Raw genomic sequence first — 19,048 nt, 5'->3', positions numbered from 1 at the left:
TGGGCTTATGACATGAATATCATGGGTAAGTTATAGGATAAATATACATACAGTTGCAAGAATTGTTCTAGTGCAGAAAAATTAAAGAAGTCTTTTTTTGGTCTGGAAAAGATCCTGTTTACCATGCCCTGATACCCCCCAACCCCCTGATATCAAAGCAACCAATTCATTCGATGAAGATAATTATAAAGTGAACAGAATTTTTTTATTCTAACTTTTTTTGTACCGAATACTAAGAGGCATAATAAGGAGTATGTCTTTCAATACACAATGTTGACCAATATACAATGATATATGGTGACCAAACTTTCCTCTTTTTTGTTTTGAAGGATGTGGTGTCGCACGGCCACCCTCCTTTAATTTTCACCCAGTGAGAACACTGATCATACATTTACATTGTCAGTACATATTTAAATTTTTTTTTTTTAAATTAAGGCTTATTTTAGACTGACTGTGATTATGACAAGTTAGGACTGTGTTTATGTACTGCTCCACATCAAACAGATTATCCAAGGCAGGCCAGAATCTGTGGTCACAGTTGTCCAAGTTGTTAGTAAACAAATATTTTCACGCGTTGAGAGCGGCCTCAGAATTGTTTTATAATTGGTGGTTTACATGCTTAATCATGTTTAAATACGTTAAGAATGCCAAACCATAGTGTATTGTGGATAATCTGGGTCATGACATTTTTGAAGGTTAGGACGAACTACAGTTGAGTACAGGAAATGTAAATATCAGTGTGTGTGTTCCCTTCTCAAGCTTAACCAGTTGGTGGATTTTTTTTAAAGCATTTGTTTGCCTCTATAGTTTGTTGTTTTAAAGTTGAAAAATAAACAGTTATATTTTGTATAATATACACATTACCCTTTTTATACATATATATACCGGTATATATTTTTTAAAGCACTTGGTTTGCCTCCATAGTTTATATTTGTTGTTTTAAAGTTTAAAAAAAAAAAAATTCATTTGTTTAATTTCCACATGTGGATGTTTTAGGTTTTTTTACTACACACACATATGATACATATTTTACAAAATACAAGTCTTTATACAAAATAAGCAGTAGGTAGAAGTTTCATTGTCTTAATTGTTTAAATCAGGGGTGGGAATTATCCTCGGATCAGCTGTTTTCGTCTTATGGAACATTGCGTTTCCTCACATTTTAATCTTCCTCTCCTCCAAAATGTGTCGGATGGCACAGATTTTAACCTAGGATTTCAAGAATTTCTGGGACCACTCTAGATTTCCTCTTTTTTACAGTTCACCAATTCCCACCCCTGATTAATATTTAGCCAACACTTGTTGATCTCTGTCAGTTCATATCACTGGTCACTTGCCCGTTTTGATTGGTGTCAGTATGTAAAATGCTTAAAATAAAAAGTGGGATGGGGTGGAAGGGACAAGCTGGACAGTGATTTACTACAAATCATTTCACAAGCATCTGAGATCAGTCTTTTCAATTTAATGATCACGGGAGAAACAATAACTAAAACATTAACCTTCATCTGTGGCTTCTTTTTTTTCTTTTTTTTCTTCTTCTTTTTTATCAAAATATAATTGTGTATAGACAGCTGTTTTATTTTTCAAAAATGGTTCAGCATCATAAATCTACAACTCGTAAATCAACATTGCATGTACATAATTTGTTTTCTCTTTGCAGTCCAATGGCAATGGTTACACTGATGGTCAGGGTCTGGTTACCATCCGGATGATGCCAGATGAACATGGAAGATTTGGTTTCAATGTCAAGGTCAGTCATGAAGCTTTGTTTATTATATGTCCAGTGACTTCTGTTATTGCTGTTGTTGACTTCAGTTTTCTTTTGTCTTCACTGTTCCCGGTGTATGTAACTAAATTTGCCAACTAGCAAATAATTTGGGTAGGGGGTCCAATTTAAACTCTGTATTTGAATGTAGTCACCAACTTTTGAATATTCATCGACTTCATGTCATGAATTTACTGTGTAACATTTTTAGAATTAAAAGGAAACATTCTCCTTAGAAATTTGTTTTAAATATAAACATGTCAATGGTTTTCTTTTCTTTCTTTTTTTAATATTATAGCAGTGTTCAAACTGTGGAAACAAGTATATTTACTCCTATTAAATTTGTGAGGTATTTGCATTGCAAAATATATTGGTGACTTCTATATGTGTGTTATTATTTTAGGGAGGAGCTGACCAAGGCATGCCCATCATTGTATCAAGGGTGGCACCTAACACACCCTCAGACCTGGCCATTCCACGCCTCAATGAGGGAGATCAGGTTCTCTTCATCAACGGGCGGGATGTGTCTCAACACACACACGAACAGGTATTGTGTTAACTGCTTCTTGTAATCGGTCTTGATCATTAATAAATCAATGTTCTTGTTAAACAAAAACAAAACTTCTTCTTTATTTTTGTAATGGGTCTTTTATATAGAACCATTCAGGCTTATACCTCACCTAAAATAACTGATGGGGTGAAAGAACCAGAACTCAAACTCAAGGGCAGTACCGATAGGAAGTTGTCAAAGTTATCATATGAAATGCCTTTGGTCAAGGGCTTTACTGATGGGAAGTTGTCAGTTATGATATGAATATGGGAAGTTGTCAAAGTTATCATATGAAATGCCTCAGGTCAGGTAATTTACTGATGGCAGTGTTTTACCACTGAATAAATATTATTGCCTTTGGTTGAAAAAGGCGGCGAGATGTAGTCCAGCGGTAAAGCGCTCGCTTATGCACGGTCAATTTGGGATTGATCCCTGTCAGTGGGCCCATTGGGCTATTTCTCGCTCCAGCCAGTGCACCACGACTGGTACATCAAAGGCCATGGTATTTGCTATCCTGTCTATGGGATGGTACATATAAAAGATCCCTTGCTGCTAATCAAAAAGAGTAGCCTATGAAGTGGTGACAGTGGGTTTCCTTTCTCAATATCTGTGTGGTCCTTAACTATATGTCTGATGCCATATAACCATAAATAAAATGTGTCGAGTGCATTGTTAAATAAACCATTTCCTTCGGTTAAAAAAAAAAAATTGGTATTTATTTTGTGTTTGTTGGGGGTGCGGCTGCACATATACTTACATTGTATGTTTTACTGACGTAAAAAGTGTAAGGGTGTGCATGTATGCATAGATGTTATATAAAATCTTCATGAACTTAGTCATGTACAGAGATAGTAGTTTATCAAGATACTTAATGTATTGTATTTTACAAACCTCATGTATAATTGTGATAAGCTAGACTATTTTTTGTGTTAGTTTTGATGAATACAAAATATATTAATGTGATAAAGATAATTCAGTTTAGCTAAACAAAACGGCTGTCCAAATTTGGTACATAATGATTTTACCATAAAGAATTGATCATTTGTTAATATTAACTACTAACAATACTGAACAATAAGAACTACATGTATAAATTTGTTTGACACTCTAACATTTTGTTTTGTAGGTGGTTATGTTTATCAAGGCTTCTCGAGAATCGCACACTGGTGAACTGATTCTCATTGTCAGACCAAATGGTAAGCTTCGACCAAAACAGGCAAACTTTAATTTATAATCTTCTTGCAATATGCAGAATATCCTATTTTAAGTGAAAAACAGGTTTTATGTGTATTATTATTCACTTGGTTTTTCTAGGTACTATTTGCCATTAATTTAAAAAAAAAAAAAAAAAAAATCTACAATCTTTTGTTCCTTTTTTTTTTCTTTGTCTTTACATTTTAAAAATATTTCTTGTTTTCATTGTCTGCTCTCTCTTTCTCTCTCTCTCACTCTCACTCTCTCTCTCTCTCTCACACACACACACACACACACACACACACACACACACACACACACACACACAGTAACAGTAACAGTTGTTTTCATCTTGCATTGTTCTCAATTCAGTGTATGTTAGTGAAGACCAGACTGATGAGCCAGATTTCTCGTATGTCCCGGAGACCCATGTGATAGCTAGTTCGTCAAATGCCAACACACTGGAATCATCACTGATGCTGCTACAAGAAAGTCTTGATAGTGGAGCTGCGCTCGCACAGTTTGAGGTGAGCTTTTAATGGTGGTTCGTTCCACTTGGCAGCCACATATCTTTTCGCCCATTTGCAAAACCTAGTAACTCACTTTTTACTGGTTTTGAGATGCTATCTGTGGGAAAGTATATTTTAATGGGGTTGTTTTTTTTTCAAATAATTCCACACTGGTTTAATATAAAAAGAATTTTTTTAATTTATTTTTTAATTAACAATTTATTTTTATTTTTATATGCAATTAAAAATAAAACCCACTTGTCAAGATATAAATGAAACAGAAATACTGACCTATAGTGAAGCTTGGGTTTGGGCAGGAGTGCCCATGATGGACGTGCCTGAACCTTCAAACACATTAGTAGAGTTTTCCTTCCACAGTCAAGCATGTCTTCTTCTTCTGCTCATCAAGTTCGAAATATTGTTGTTTTTTGGTGTTGGGTTTTTTTCATATGCAAAACAGATCTCTAACTAGTAAAAACAGATTACCAAAAGAATAATGAAATATAAAGTTTAATAGGATAATCTAATTTCATGAAAATTTAATTTTAAATTTTAAACTCCATGTGCAAGTGGTATTCTTCAGGTTCTGGCTTTACAACAAAGTAGATTCTACTGACTACTTAGTTCTGCCGATGGTGAACCAAGCTAACTGCAGTTCAGTTTGCAATAATTCAATAAAATATACCCTGGGTTTGATTGAAAACATATTTTATTGCATAAATAACAAAAGGATTGGGCACAAGTTTGCCAACTTACTAGGCCCTCTCCTAATACTCTGGGTATAAATTGATATAGATCAGTTTTGATAAAATTATTAATTACTAGGTTGTGGTTTGCAGAGATCATGTTCATTATAAGTGCAGTCAAAATTGGCACACATTTGTTGTTCCTGTTCTCATTTTATTTAGAAAATATCTGTTTCTTTTGTTTTCAGCAATTGTACAGGAAGAAACCGAACTTGACAATGAATGCAGCAAGGGCTGAAGCCAATATCCCTAAAAACAGATACAGAGATATCTCGCCTTGTAAGTATAATTTTTGACACTTGATTCATAATCCCTGCCAGCGTATTGTTTTACTATCACTTAAACAGTGAACACGAAAACTCGACATGGATTAAAACTAAATTTAATGAAGTGGGCATTTTTGAGAGATATTTTGTATATCAAAGGAAGCATTTGTTTTATTGTACTACATTGGAAATCCTGTTGTAAAGGCAGGTTTCTTCTCTAGACTTGTATATTGGAATTGACACACAGTAGCGGATGATTACAACAAATTCTAGGTACTTGTGAAGTTTCTATTGACACCATCATTCCCTGTAAGTTTAGTTTACTAAAGTGTATATTAAATGCCTCCTCAATATAATCTGAGCAATATTTCTATAAAATACTTAGCTCCATGCTAGAAATATTATTTGCACATCAGTGTGCATATGTCCCTTTCTTTATGGATGCTGGCACAGACTATAAAAATGGCAGTCCTCCAATAGCTGCAGATGGAACTATATATTGTGGTTAAGATCAGCTCTCTTCTGTAAACATGGTTGCATGTCCTCACGACTCTAACGTAACTTCTTTTGTAATCAGTCTTCTGCAGAGATGCAGTATTGACTGTGCTAATGGCAGATTCATAATCATTTCGTATGTTACGACTTGTATTACACACCTTAAAATGTTTAAGTTGTTTTCATATATTACAAAGTAGATTACCACTTAATATTGTCTCTCTTCTTTTTTTTTTCTTCTTTTTTTTGGGGGGTGGGGAGGGAAATAGATTAGCATTTAATATTGTCTCTCTCTTCTTCTTTTTTTCCCTTTTTTTTAGGGGTGGGGGTAGAGACTATTTCGGAGAGCGAAGTCCCTTTTATTGAGGCTATTGTCAGATCAATGTGATAATTTGATTTTGCAGTGCAGTCTACACTAAATCAGATTAATTATGTGTTATTGTTGTTGTTTTCAGATGATCAGACAAGAGTGATTTTGAAACCCGGCCCAGGTGGTGACTATGTCAATGCAAACTATGTAAATGTAAGTTGTAGCTTGTTATGACTGTGAGTCTCTGGTTATTTGTATTTATTTAAGTCTGTAGTCTTGAGTTACTGTTAATGGTAACAGTACATATTTAGAAGATGTATATCCTCTGTAATAATCTTCAAATGCTAGAAGAATTATCCTATATGGGGTGACACTAACTTCTATTCTAGTCTCATGTATGGTGTTTTTGTGTATATATTGTTGCCTAAATTGTTTCTAATGCAAAATATTGTATTTGAATAATATCATAATTTAAAAAAAAAATTTTTTAATGAATGATGTTAATTGTGGATAACATATGTACCTTTTTTCTTCAGATGGAAATACCAGGGTCTGGTGTTGTGACCCGGTACATTGCTGCCCAGGGCCCTCTGCCTAACACATGTACAGACTTTTGGCAGGTACACATACTCTACAGAACCACTTTAAGAATTTGCTTAGATCCTTGATGTGCTTCAGTTTCTATCTATAATCTAAAGTCTTTCAATTATATTTTTTCTCTACTCTGTTTTGTAAAATTGTCAGAGGCGTGTTATGCAGTTACCTAAGAAAGAAAGTGGTATATTACCCTACAGGTCCAACCGGAGGGGTCTCTGTCTGTCTGTCTGTCTGTCTGTCCTACATATAGTTTTCCAGACTTTTTTCTTCGATGTCTCCAGATATTGAGCTGAAATTTTGTCTTTAGCTTTATCAAGTACTATTACAGATCATGGTGATTTGTCTATTTTTGACAGTTACTGTATTTGACCGGAAATAAGCCTAGGGGGCCAAGACAACTCATTGTGAGCTTAGCATGGGGTGGGCTTATTCCCAGACAAGGGGCCAGTTTTGTGGAATTTTTTTTTAATAATAATAATTAAAATAAATAACAATACTTAAATGAACTAGGAAGAAAACAAAAAACGTTCAGTAGCACATTTATTAATTAGTGTTCCATTTGTTATTAATAAATAATAATTGTTTATTAATTAAATTGTGGTGTTTTTTTTACTAGTATCTAATTATCAGAAACACACCTTCTATGTTACAATTACTTACCAGTGCTTTTTATTTACATCCAAAATTTAATGCTGAGAAGACTTAAAACAACAGCAATTAACAACAAACTCAATAGCGTATACACACGTTTCTGACGCAGGCAGCCAGCTTACTTACACTACAAAGAATTGTCAATCTAAGGTCATTGTTCTTAGCCAATCAGAATAAGGTATTTGCTTAATTAGCATTAACTGCGGACCCAGTGTGGTGGTAAAAATAGACATTGGTTTTTAGTTCATACTTGGGCTTGGATACTTCAGAGAAATACTGCAGGCATGAAATTGAAAACAATGTTACACACTGTTATTGTTAGACTGCTAAATCTCACTGGTGGTAAAATATTGTGTTACATTTGTGTTTAATTATCTGCAGGAGGTATGACCTTTTAAATGAACTTTGAGCAAACTTGCAATTTCATGTTATTTATAAGGTGACAAAGTTGGGGGTGGGCCTATTTACGAATGAGGGCCTAATTTCTTAAATGCTATCAAAACGAAGGGGGGCTTATTCAAAGAAATGGGCTTATTTCCGGTCAAATACGGTAATGTCGTTTAACTTAGGAGATACAAACATTTGTTGTGATCACCTAACATATTTTTCAATGTCTTGACCTTTTTGCAGATGGTTTGGGAACAGCAGTCCTCATTGGTTGTGATGCTGACGACGAAGGTCGAGAGAGGTCGGGTCAAGTGTCACCAGTACTGGCCGGAGCTGTATGAGACGGAGGATTTCGGAGCCCTGCAGATCACGTGCGTCAAGGAAGAGGAGACGCCTTCGTTTGCATTCCGCGAGTTTAATTTGACGCACGTCGAGACAAACGAAGAGAGACATATAAGGCACATGCAGTACATAGCGTGGCCCGATCATGGGGTGCCGGATGATCCTGCTGATTTTCTCGACTTTGTGTTAAAAGTGCGGCAGAACAGAGTTGGGATGGTTGAGCCTGTTATAGTTCATTGCAGGTAATTCTTGTGATGTTGGTACTCTGATACAGTACATGAGCAGCAGTGGAGCTCAGTGGTAGAGGTGCAGTAAATCATGGGTCCGTTGGTGGACCTAGTGAGTTTCAGGCCTGTGCATTTCATGGAAATTATCACAAAACAAAATCAGAAAACTGAAATCCATTACCCATTATCACGTTAAGTAAGTCACCATTATCTTGATTACCAAAAAAAACCCAGTTTCTGATGGGTTCCGAGATCACAGGACTTATTTCTTATAAAATCTGAAATCCTGATGCCTGGGGTTATATCTAGTTTCAGCTAATATTCGTGGTATATCATAGACTATGGTATGTGCTATCCTGTGAAAGATCACTTGAATTTTAAAACAAAAATTGAATTGAGTTTCTGTAGTGGTTGTGGGTTTCTTTTCTAGGATAAGTGTCACAGTAAATGTTTTAGACATTTAATAGCTGCTCGGTGAACAGTATGCGGGGATAATAATAAACATTCTTTTTCTTTTTGATGTTACAGTTGTCTTGTCATTGAAGTGCTGGAAATATTCATGGACCAGAATGCATACCTACTAAATACAAATACTAAATGCACAACGTTTATGTATTTTTGACTGGTCTCATTTCAGTGCTGGTATTGGGAGAACAGGTGTGCTAATCACTATGGAAACCGCTATGTGCCTGATAGAAGCCAACCAGCCCGTCTATCCCCTGACAATAGTTCGACAGATGAGAGATCAACGTGCCATGTTAATTCAAACTTCTGTAAGTGTATTTATGGTAGCCATCCCAGTCCTCTCCCATTCATATCCCACCTCAGCTCACCATTAAGCTCACTAAAACACCTATCATTATTCACATCCACATTCCATCGCCAACATCATCTCCAAGGCTGCCCACACATCCGTTCCACGTCTCCACACATCCTTTCCATTGTCTCCACACACACACACACACACACATATACCTCCACACATCCTTCCCATAAAACTCCACATATCCATTTACAGCTGCACACACACCCTTCATATCACCCCCACAAACACGTCCCTATAACCCTCCTCACATCTTTTCAATTGTCTCCATACACATCCCCATAAACCTGCACACACCCTTCATATCACCCCCACAAACACGTCTCTATAACACTCCTATATCCTTTCAATTGTCCCCATACACATCCCCATAAACCTGCACATACCCTTCATATCACCCCCACAAACATGTCCCTATAACACTCCTCACATCCTTTCAATTGTCTCCATACACATCCCCATAAACCTGCACACACCCTTCATATCGCCCCCACAAACAGGTCCCTATAACCCTCCTCACATCTTTTCAATTGTCTCCATACACATCCCCATAAACCTGCACACACCCTTCATATCACCCACCGGCCTCGGTGGGGTCGTGGCAGGCCATCGGTCTACAGGCTGGTAGGTACTGGGTTCGGATCCCAGTCGAGGCATGGGATTTTTAATCGAGATACTGACTCCAAACTCTGAGTGAGTGCTCCGCAAGGCTCAATGGGTAGGTGTAAACCACTTGCACTGACCAGTGATCCATAACTGGTTCAACAAAGGCCATGGTTTGTGCTATCCTGCCTGTGGGAAGCGCAAATAAAAGATCCCTTGCTGCCTGTCGTAAAAAGAGTAGCCTATGTGGCGACAGCGGGTTTCCTCTAAAAACAGTGTCAGAATGACCATATGTTTGACGTCCAATAGCCGATGATAAGATAAAAAATCAATGTGCTCTAGCGGCATCGTTAAATAAAACAAACTTTTTTTTTCATATCACCCCCACAAACACGTCCCTATAACCCTCCTCACATCCTTTCAATTATCTCCATACACATCCCCATAAACCTGCACACACCCTTCATATCACCCCCACAAACAGGTCCCTATAACCCTCCTCACATCCTTTCAATTATCTCCATACACATCCCCATAAACCTGCACACACCCTTCATATCACCCCCACAAACACGTCCCTATAACACTCCTCACATCCTTTCAGTTGTCTCCATACACATCCCCATAAACCTGCACACACCCTTCATATCACCCCCACAAACAGGTCCCTATAACCCTCCTCACATCCTTTCAGTTATCTCCATACACATCCCCATAAACCTGCACACACCCTTCATATCACCCCCACAAACACGTCCCTATAACACTCCTCACATCCTTTCAGTTGTCTCCATACACATCCCCATAAACCTGCACACACCCTTCATATCACCCCCACAAACACGTCCCTATAACCCTCCTCACATCCTTTCAATTATCTCCATACACATCCCATAAACCTGCACACACCCTTCATATCACCCCCACAAACACGTCCCTATAACACTCCTCACATCCTTTTAGTTGTCTCCATACACATCCCCATAAACCTGCACACATCCTTCATATCACCCCCACAAACGCGTCCCTATAACACTCCTCACATCCTTTCAATTGTCTCCATACACATCCCCATAAACCTGCACACACCCTTCATATCACCCCCACAAACGCATCCCTATAACCCTCCTCACATCCTTTCAATTATCTCCATACACATCCCCATAAACCTGCACACACCCTTCATATCACCCCCACAAACACGTCCCTATAACACTCCTCACATCCTTTCAGTTGTCTCCATACACATCCCCATAAACCTGCACACACCCTTCATATCACCCCCACAAACAGGTCCCTATAACCCTCCTCACATCCTTTCAGTTATCTCCATACACATCCCCATAAACCTGCACACACCCTTCATATCACCCCCACAAACACGTCCCTATAACACTCCTCACATCCTTTCAGTTGTCTCCATACACATCCCCATAAACCTGCACACACCCTTCATATCACCCCCACAAACACGTCCCTATAACCCTCCTCACATCCTTTCAATTATCTCCATACACATCCCCATAAACCTGCACACACCCTTCATATCACCCCCACAAACACGTCCCTATAACACTCCTCACATCCTTTTAGTTGTCTCCATACACATCCCCATAAACCTGCACACATCCTTCATATCACCCCCACAAACGCGTCCCTATAACACTCCTCACATCCTTTCAATTGTCTCCATACACATCCCCATAAACCTGCACACACCCTTCATATCACCCCCACAAACGCATCCCTATAACCCTCCTCACATCCTTTCAATTGTCTCCATACACATCCCCATAAACCTGCACACACCCTTCATATCACCCCCACAAACGCATCCCTATAACCCTCCTCACATCCTTTCAATTGTCTCCATACACATCCCCATAAACCTGCACACACCCTTCATATCACCCCCACAAACACGTCCCTATAACCTCACATCCTTTCAATTCTTTCCATACACATCCCCATAAACCTGCACACACCCTTCATATCACCCCCACAAACACGTCCCTATAACCCTCCTCACATCTTTTCCATCATCTCCACATACACACACAACCCCATTATATCAACACACCCATCCAGTTAACACACATCCCCAAAGCCTTAACCTCATCACTATCCCCATCTTATGTCGACCGAGAGTGGTATAAGGTATGAGGTATACCAGGTTTACGACAATGCTGGTTGGACAGGCATGGCAGTTGCAGTATTTTCTTTGAAAACCAGTTTTTACAGTAAAACTATTGATTGATGAGCGACATTCCATTACTTCCCCAGTTCTTCAGAAAATATTTGTGATGTATTCAAAGTTTGTTCATATTTTGTAATAAAAATATACCTTTTTTATTTTCAGAGTCAATATAAATTTGTTTGTGAAGCAATCCTCAGAGTGTATCATGGTACGTATAAATGATGTTTCGTTTCACTCTGACATTGCCCAATTAGCAGTTTGCTTTTTTTCATCTTGCATACATTAGTATGTTGTATACATGTCAAAATCAGTTTATAAAAATGCTGTGTAGTTGATGACAGATTCGGTTCTATTGGTTCTTGAAAAGTACATGTGCTATGGTATACTTTTGAAAATAAAAGAAGTGGGGAAAAGCATGTTTGTACTTTGGCATTTATGTCCTTTTCATATTTAAGATTACACTTTTTGTTACAAAATTATACTTTTGTTTCCAAATGCTTTTTAGAGATAAACAGGTGTGTATAAAAGAGCCCTTGCTGCTAACTGAAAAAAACAGTACTTGTAGCAGCATGAGCTACATCTTTGATACTCTGTTTAACACAGTTATAATATGTTTAACGATTCATAGCAATACTCTTGTTTTTTTTATACAATTTTGATTTGTTGATCATATATTCCTGTTGACTCTCTTCAGTTAAATTGTGGTCCTTAGATTTACTTCATAACCTAAAGTATATATTGAGTTAGATTTAATTATAAAATTATTTTGTTTCAAACATACATAGATAGATGTATGTTGAAAGTATGTTGATTTATTCAAATAAACATATTCAGTGTTAATCCATACAACACTAAAATGTTTTGTTTTTGGTTTTAGAGGCTCTGGTGAAACCACTTAAAGATTTTCACAGATGAAAGTAGCTTTGCCCTTGGGGCAGAATTTAATCCACAACACCATGGAGTCCTATCTCTCTATTCTTCGAGACAAGCAGTTGCAATACTATTTTGAGAGAAACTTTCCTAAATTTCAAGAATGTTGTGCTGGAACAACCACCATACAGTGCTATTGTCGAATCTAAGGTCAAGCGGAATTATTTTTTACATAGCAAATGGATGCCGCTGCTATTCCTCATACATATCAATGTGTCATATTGTGATTAAGTTTCAGCCATTGACCAAAGCTGGGGAACTCGAAAACCCACAAAGATCAGGGATAATTCAAATGTACTAAGGGAGATAATTGAATGAAAGGGAAGCTACTTGATTTAAATCTTCAACCACCATTCCTGCCACTATGAACTTGCTCAAACTGGATATTACTATCGGACTGTGAACATTGTCTGAAAAAAGCAAGAGAGAAGGAACAAAAGTGTTTTAACTCCAATGTTTACAACATTTCTTTATATTGTAAAAAAATGTTTAGTAAAACTCTGGACAGGTTTATCTTATCCTACTTGAGGGGGAAAGCATTATGTTATTGATATCAAATGTTTGGTAATGGAAGGAGGATGCAAACAAATCTGAACATGTGTTTCTTTTTGTGACACGGTTGCTCGTGGTTACCCCCAAGAGTCAACAGAATGTCCATCTGTGGAAAACAATACTGAAAACAAGTTATCTTTGTTTGGGAGTGGTTTCTTGTATATTTTGTTTCTGCAAAATGTGAAAACCTCACTGACTAGAAAACACTTATTCGTGTTTTTGAGTGAATGCTGGATTGAAAATGAAAAACTCACATCCTGGCTGTTACTGGCAGATTGACCAGTATCCTTGTTTTTTCAACTCCCTTGCCTAAGAATGTCTTGTCTGAACCTTTCTGAGTCTGCTGACTTGAGCAAGTCAAGAAGTATGTGTGTGTCTAGGAACTTGTTGAGTTTACCAGTACAAAGGACAACCTGATTCTAATAGCATTCCATTCCATGTAAGAACAATGCAGAAGGAACTGTGATGTGTGTAGACTTGAAAGCCTTCTTTTTTCGGCTTGAAATGTTCTGGTTTTATTTAAAATGAATGCAGATTTCACTCATGGTGGATTGTGATCTATTTAACCACGGCTGGAAATCAGATACAGACATTTCCAGCAATGGAGAGTGAAGCTTTTGCAGACAGCAGGAACTGCTTTGTGTTTGTGAATTGATACAGATAGGAGTGTAAAAATGGTGGAAGGCTTGAGAAGGAAGAGGTTAAAGGCTAGAGATGCGGAAGTGCGGAATTCTTGCAGAATGAGGTTGAATGCTTGGGAATAAAAGGTTGAAGACTAGGGGAATGTTTTTTTGTTTTGAGGTTGTGAAGCAATGGATATATATGGTTGAGGGCTTGTGAAATAAGGCTTTGGAAAGTAAAAGATTAAATGTTTACGGTTATACAAGATGTTGAAAGTTTAAGAATCTGAATAGACATTGAAGCTTGGGAAGAGGGCAGATATAGATTGCAAAAAGAATTAGAGAAAAACAACTGTGATGTAACAGTTTTTTGTTTGCCTTGTCACTGAACGTTGTCTTTGCTTTTTTTCTGATACAAACATTTCTGGTGAAAGGATCATCTGTCAGCATGCCATGGAAATCGCATGCGTGTAGAATGTATTTTACCACAAATTTATATGTGATGACATTTAATTGTGTATGTGATAAAAGTGAAAGAAGTCATTAGCCAACAAAAACTGGTCTTTGTACTAAAGGTATCTTTGTATAGCATTTATTTAACAGTTACGTTTAAGTAACACCTGCATGTTTAGATGTGACGACTACAGCATGACTACACAATGGGGATGGTCCAGTCCTTAGTAGATTTGTGATGCAAGACATCTTGTGATTTTCCTTTTTTTTTTCTTTTTTTTTTAAATAGTATCGTTTCATTTGTTATTACAGTGACTTGTTTATTTATGATGAACCTGTGTAACGTTTTACTTAGATAGGGTCGCTGTTATAGATAAGTCTGTTCCACAATAAGAATGCTGGGGTGATAAATGAAAGATGTTTCACTTAGATAGGGTCGCTGTTAAAGATAAGTCTGTTCCACAATAAGAATGCTGGGGTGATAAATGAAAGATGTTTCACTTAGATAGGGTCGCTGTTATAGATAAGTCTGTTCCACAATAAGAATGCTGAGGTGATAAATGAAAGTTGGGATGCAATCTGTTCTTAACTATTAGTACCCAGCATTCAAGGAATAATAACTTACAATGACAAAAAACGACTGCATTTGACATTAATTTACAAACCACCAATAAAACATCTTTGGATGTTGCACCAAGAATTCACGAACAGTTGTAGAGTACTCCATTAAAACAAAACATGCTGTATCTGAATCTATACTGACGTCCAAAAGAAATAATACATATATAAAAACAATTGAATAATTTGATCAATATTGTTGTTAATCGAAAAAACCCAATTTAAAAACCACCCTACACACTTTGAATCTATCATGAAGTTCATTGTGACATTCAGATGTTGAACTTTGTGATACTTTCATGTCCCACCATACCGTTTGTTGGTTTTCTATAATACCAGGCCATAGGATTTCAATTCCGTGCCTTATGATTGATCATGGGAACCCATTGTTGAATAGTTGTACTTGATATAATAATCAAGGTAAATGAAATTTCAGTTCTGTGATTTTACTGACACAGTACCAAAAACAACCATTTCCATGAAATTGGAGGGCCTGAATACAATTTCAAGCCTTTTAAAGTTTCTTTTGGATGTCGTTATACATGTATTAATAAATAGAATCTATCATTACCATCCATCCTGATATTTTCTGGAACAGAATAGTCTATGGACCTGGCTGCACAACTCACCTGATAGCTATTTCTTTGTACATGTATGCAGTTGTGACATCTATTAATATAAACTGTTCTGGCAGTTTATTGACAGCCTTTTGCAAAATGCCTTTATTAAGTTTGTCATCACAATGAAAAGATCTTTGTATATCTGGGTATATAATGCCACTTTTATTCTGTAGAGCTTATGCAATCGTGGAACTTTTAAAGCTTTTTTTTTTTTTTTTTGCTTTTAAATGGATTATAATTTGATTATGTTTTTAACAAATTCACAAAACAGAGATGGATTGGAGACTTCTGATCAAAATTCTAATTAATGAGTCAATTTTGTCTCTGTCTCTATATTGATATGACAGAAGGATCTTGCTAAGCAACGAATACACAGTGAGTGGTAACATCACTGAGCTGGGGATGGGTGGGTGTGTGGGGTGGGGGGGTGGGGGGGAGGGGGGTATGAAGACTGGCTTCACATTTTAGGACAGGCTCCAACCCAGAGTAAGTGCACAACTCCATGGGATATAAAATACCACTTGACACAGATTCTCTCTTACTAACCACTAATCCCTATCCTAAACAGAGGGGGGTGTTGCTCATTGGTAGAGTGCTTGCATGAAGTGCGATCCTACCAATTAGTATATCACAAATAGTACATCAAAAGCTGTGGGATGTACTATCCTGTCTATTGGAAGGTACATACCATATATGCACATCTCCATAGGCATGGCAGAACATACCATGGACTTTGATGTACACTTTGTGGAGCACTGGGACAGAAAAACCTTCTGGTCCGTTGACCCATCACTTCTCTTTACTACTGAACCACTTGAAAAATTAAAGGTTTACTTTAACATAAATTTTAATATTAAAATTATACATTATCTTTCTGAATTTTAAAATATAAAAGATTAATTTTCTAGTAAAAGCTGTTGGCATGATTTCATCATCATTGGACCACTAGTACCTAGTATTTCTTCTTCTTTTTTTTTGACTTTAAATATTATGACATAATTGTCATTGTTACTTTTTGTGCCAATAATAAAGTAAACTTAAGAATACCTCAACAATAATAATACCTCATTAACACTTCATCAAAGCTATCATCCTTGATCATTAAAACAATAAAAAGAGAAAGAAATATTTTAGAAGTGTCCATTCATCCATCTCTAGTCCATTTTTGAAAGCATTTTGCTGTGAATAGATCATCTTATGCAATTCATAGTTTGAGTTGCCTTTTTTAAAATGATGCTCATTGTACATGTGTATTTTGTTGCTTGGGTAATACACGTTTTGCATTTTAATATTCCTCCTTTTTTTATAATTTGCCAATTTTTAGCTATATACACAAAATAGTTCATATCAGTGGGTAAGATAATCAACTGACATACAACATATAGGTTATTTGTTTGGTAAGAAGACATTTGTGGAATCGGGAGAAAGTCCTGAAGAATGGGATGTTTTTCTAGTATCAAAGCTTGGTAAATATATGATTAAACTGTGCAATTTGTGAAGTAAAGAGGTGCTCCATACAAAAAAAAAGTTGAATTTTGTCATAAGGAGATGGGTATGGGGTATAAAATTCCCATGAAAAGATGTCTGTGTTTCTACTATTACATCCAAATAGATATTTATGTTCATGATTAAAATCTTCACTGTTCATAACAGTAAAATGCCAACATGGACACATACATACAATGTCAAACACAAATCCATGCATACCATGCAAATGGTAGACGGTTTATCAAGGTACTAGTTCATTTTATTTGGCAATAGTACTGTCAAATAATACAAAGTCCTTATGGTCTAATCTATCACCATCACGAGCCCAAGTGCCATTTTGTAAGCTATAATGTTTATATGGATGTGGTCATCTTAAGTAGCTGTTAAAAGTATCGTGTATATTCTAAGCAAGAAAATGTTTACTTTCAACCAGAAGTACTTTATAAGTTTTTGGGGGGTTTTGTTGGGTTTTTTAGCTACATACCTTTAATCATCCTGACTGCATTAGTGGTTGGAGCTACACTGAAGGAATATCGCATGCAGTCTTTCTTTGACTGGCCAGTTATATATGATGGTTCTGACAGAAGTATTATCACATTTACATGAAACTCTTACATACATGTGCGTGTAGTCTGCTTGGAATGTATTTATAGCAAATAACTGTAATTATCAATTCAGTTTTAGTAGGTGTAAATACTGTAAGAAAATAATATTCAAAAAGCTATTTATATTGAGTGGAAATCATGTTGAACATATTCTGTCATTTGAAGAGGTTTCATCATAAGCATGTTCATTCTGATCGTATTTATTTTTTATCTCAGTGCTGTAAACATAAATGTGGTCAGTTCTGTTATTTTATGCCATGCATGAATTTGTTATCTTAGAACTGGTCAACTTTGAGATATGGAACAGATCTACCCTGCCTCGAGGTGACATCCTGAATTAAAACAGTATTTATTACCAACACTTCAGCTGTTGGGATTGGCCAACATGCTTTTCCCTTACATTTTTCAAATATTTTTTTAAACAATACATTTCAGGAGATAATTTTATTTTATCAAAATTAACCAACATTTCCTCAAAAAACTTCTTTTTTTAGATTCACATGCTTGCGGGGGACTTAGACATATAAAGGAAAATAATTATTAAGAGGTTTTTTTTTAATAATATGTATACTTAAAGGATCCTTTTTTTTTTTCTTTTTTGTAAATAATTGCTCAAGTATTCATTTAGCACAATGCAATTGTGCTAGATGACAGAAATTATCTAGTAAATGTACTTAAATTTTTGTGGGGTTTGTTTTGTTTTAAAACTCTCATACATACTGTTTATAATTTGGAATACATTAATTTGAACCAATAACATTTAATAAAGCAATGAAGAATTTTCCACAAAGAACAACATATTTTAATGTATTTTCTTTTTATGGACAAATATAATTGGTATAAAAAAACACACAAATAGAACATTTACTGTAAATAAAATGCAAATCACTGATTCACTGTGTAGCTAGCCTAAACTAGCTAGACAAAGGAGCACTACCCCTTCCTCTCCCCCTTTTAGGTTGGGGTAGATCTGTTCATCACCTGAGAACTATGTTGTATGAAATTACTGTGCTGCTCAGAAAGTCATTGTGAAGAATGTTGCGTGTGTGTGTGTGTATGTGTGCTAGATGGTATGTGTACGTGTGATAGCTTTCTTACACATTGGTGTATAAAATAATCATAAACCAAATAAATAATTTTAAACTTACTTCTTTTGTTTTGTCGTCTTTGAATACTCATGCTTGGTTTGTAAATATTTTTATTTTAAAGAGGCTGGAATATATAGCACAGTGATGGAGCTTTTAGAAGGTAGTAGTATGCCAAATAGCATATAACCAGGTCACAGTTCAAGGTGTCCCTACTTGAAATAGAGCATTAAATACTGTCAAGGCTGCCATTGGTAACATATTTGACGGGTCCTGTTATAAGTAGGGCTTCCACAAGTCCCAAAATATTGGCTCATGTACTCGAGGGACAAACACGACCTGGACCCGAGTACCTGACATTTATATTGTTAACACACCAAATATGGTTCCGTCCAATGTGAATCAAAGCATACTG

General features: G+C 36.4%; 1 protein-coding gene across 4 annotated transcripts in view; it reads left to right on the top strand.

The window, feature by feature from the left end:
* Nucleotides 1-18,695, top strand: part of LOC121381869 (tyrosine-protein phosphatase non-receptor type 4-like) — a 159,381-nt gene extending 140,686 nt beyond the window's left edge. For all 4 annotated transcript variants that reach the window (XM_041511254.1, XM_041511253.1, XM_041511255.1 and 1 more), the window contains 11 exons: nt 1,661-1,750; nt 2,169-2,312; nt 3,442-3,511; nt 3,882-4,036; nt 4,953-5,043; nt 5,981-6,048; nt 6,372-6,455; nt 7,714-8,054; nt 8,677-8,812; nt 11,825-11,870; nt 12,540-18,695. In XM_041511254.1, the coding sequence (XP_041367188.1) occupies nt 1,661-1,750; nt 2,169-2,312; nt 3,442-3,511; nt 3,882-4,036; nt 4,953-5,043; nt 5,981-6,048; nt 6,372-6,455; nt 7,714-8,054; nt 8,677-8,812; nt 11,825-11,870; nt 12,540-12,577 (1,263 nt within the window). In that variant the 3' untranslated portion in view covers nt 12,578-18,695. The remainder of the gene's footprint in view (nt 1-1,660; nt 1,751-2,168; nt 2,313-3,441; nt 3,512-3,881; nt 4,037-4,952; nt 5,044-5,980; nt 6,049-6,371; nt 6,456-7,713; nt 8,055-8,676; nt 8,813-11,824; nt 11,871-12,539) is intronic.
* The last annotated feature ends 353 nt before the right edge of the window (nt 18,696-19,048 follow it).

Source organism: Gigantopelta aegis, chromosome 9, assembly GCF_016097555.1.
Source record: "Gigantopelta aegis isolate Gae_Host chromosome 9, Gae_host_genome, whole genome shotgun sequence".
NCBI classification, from domain to species: Eukaryota; Metazoa; Mollusca; class Gastropoda; order Neomphalida; family Peltospiridae; genus Gigantopelta; species Gigantopelta aegis.
The sequence above is the reverse complement of the archived record's forward strand: the minus strand, read 5'-3'. Positions and strand labels throughout refer to the sequence as shown.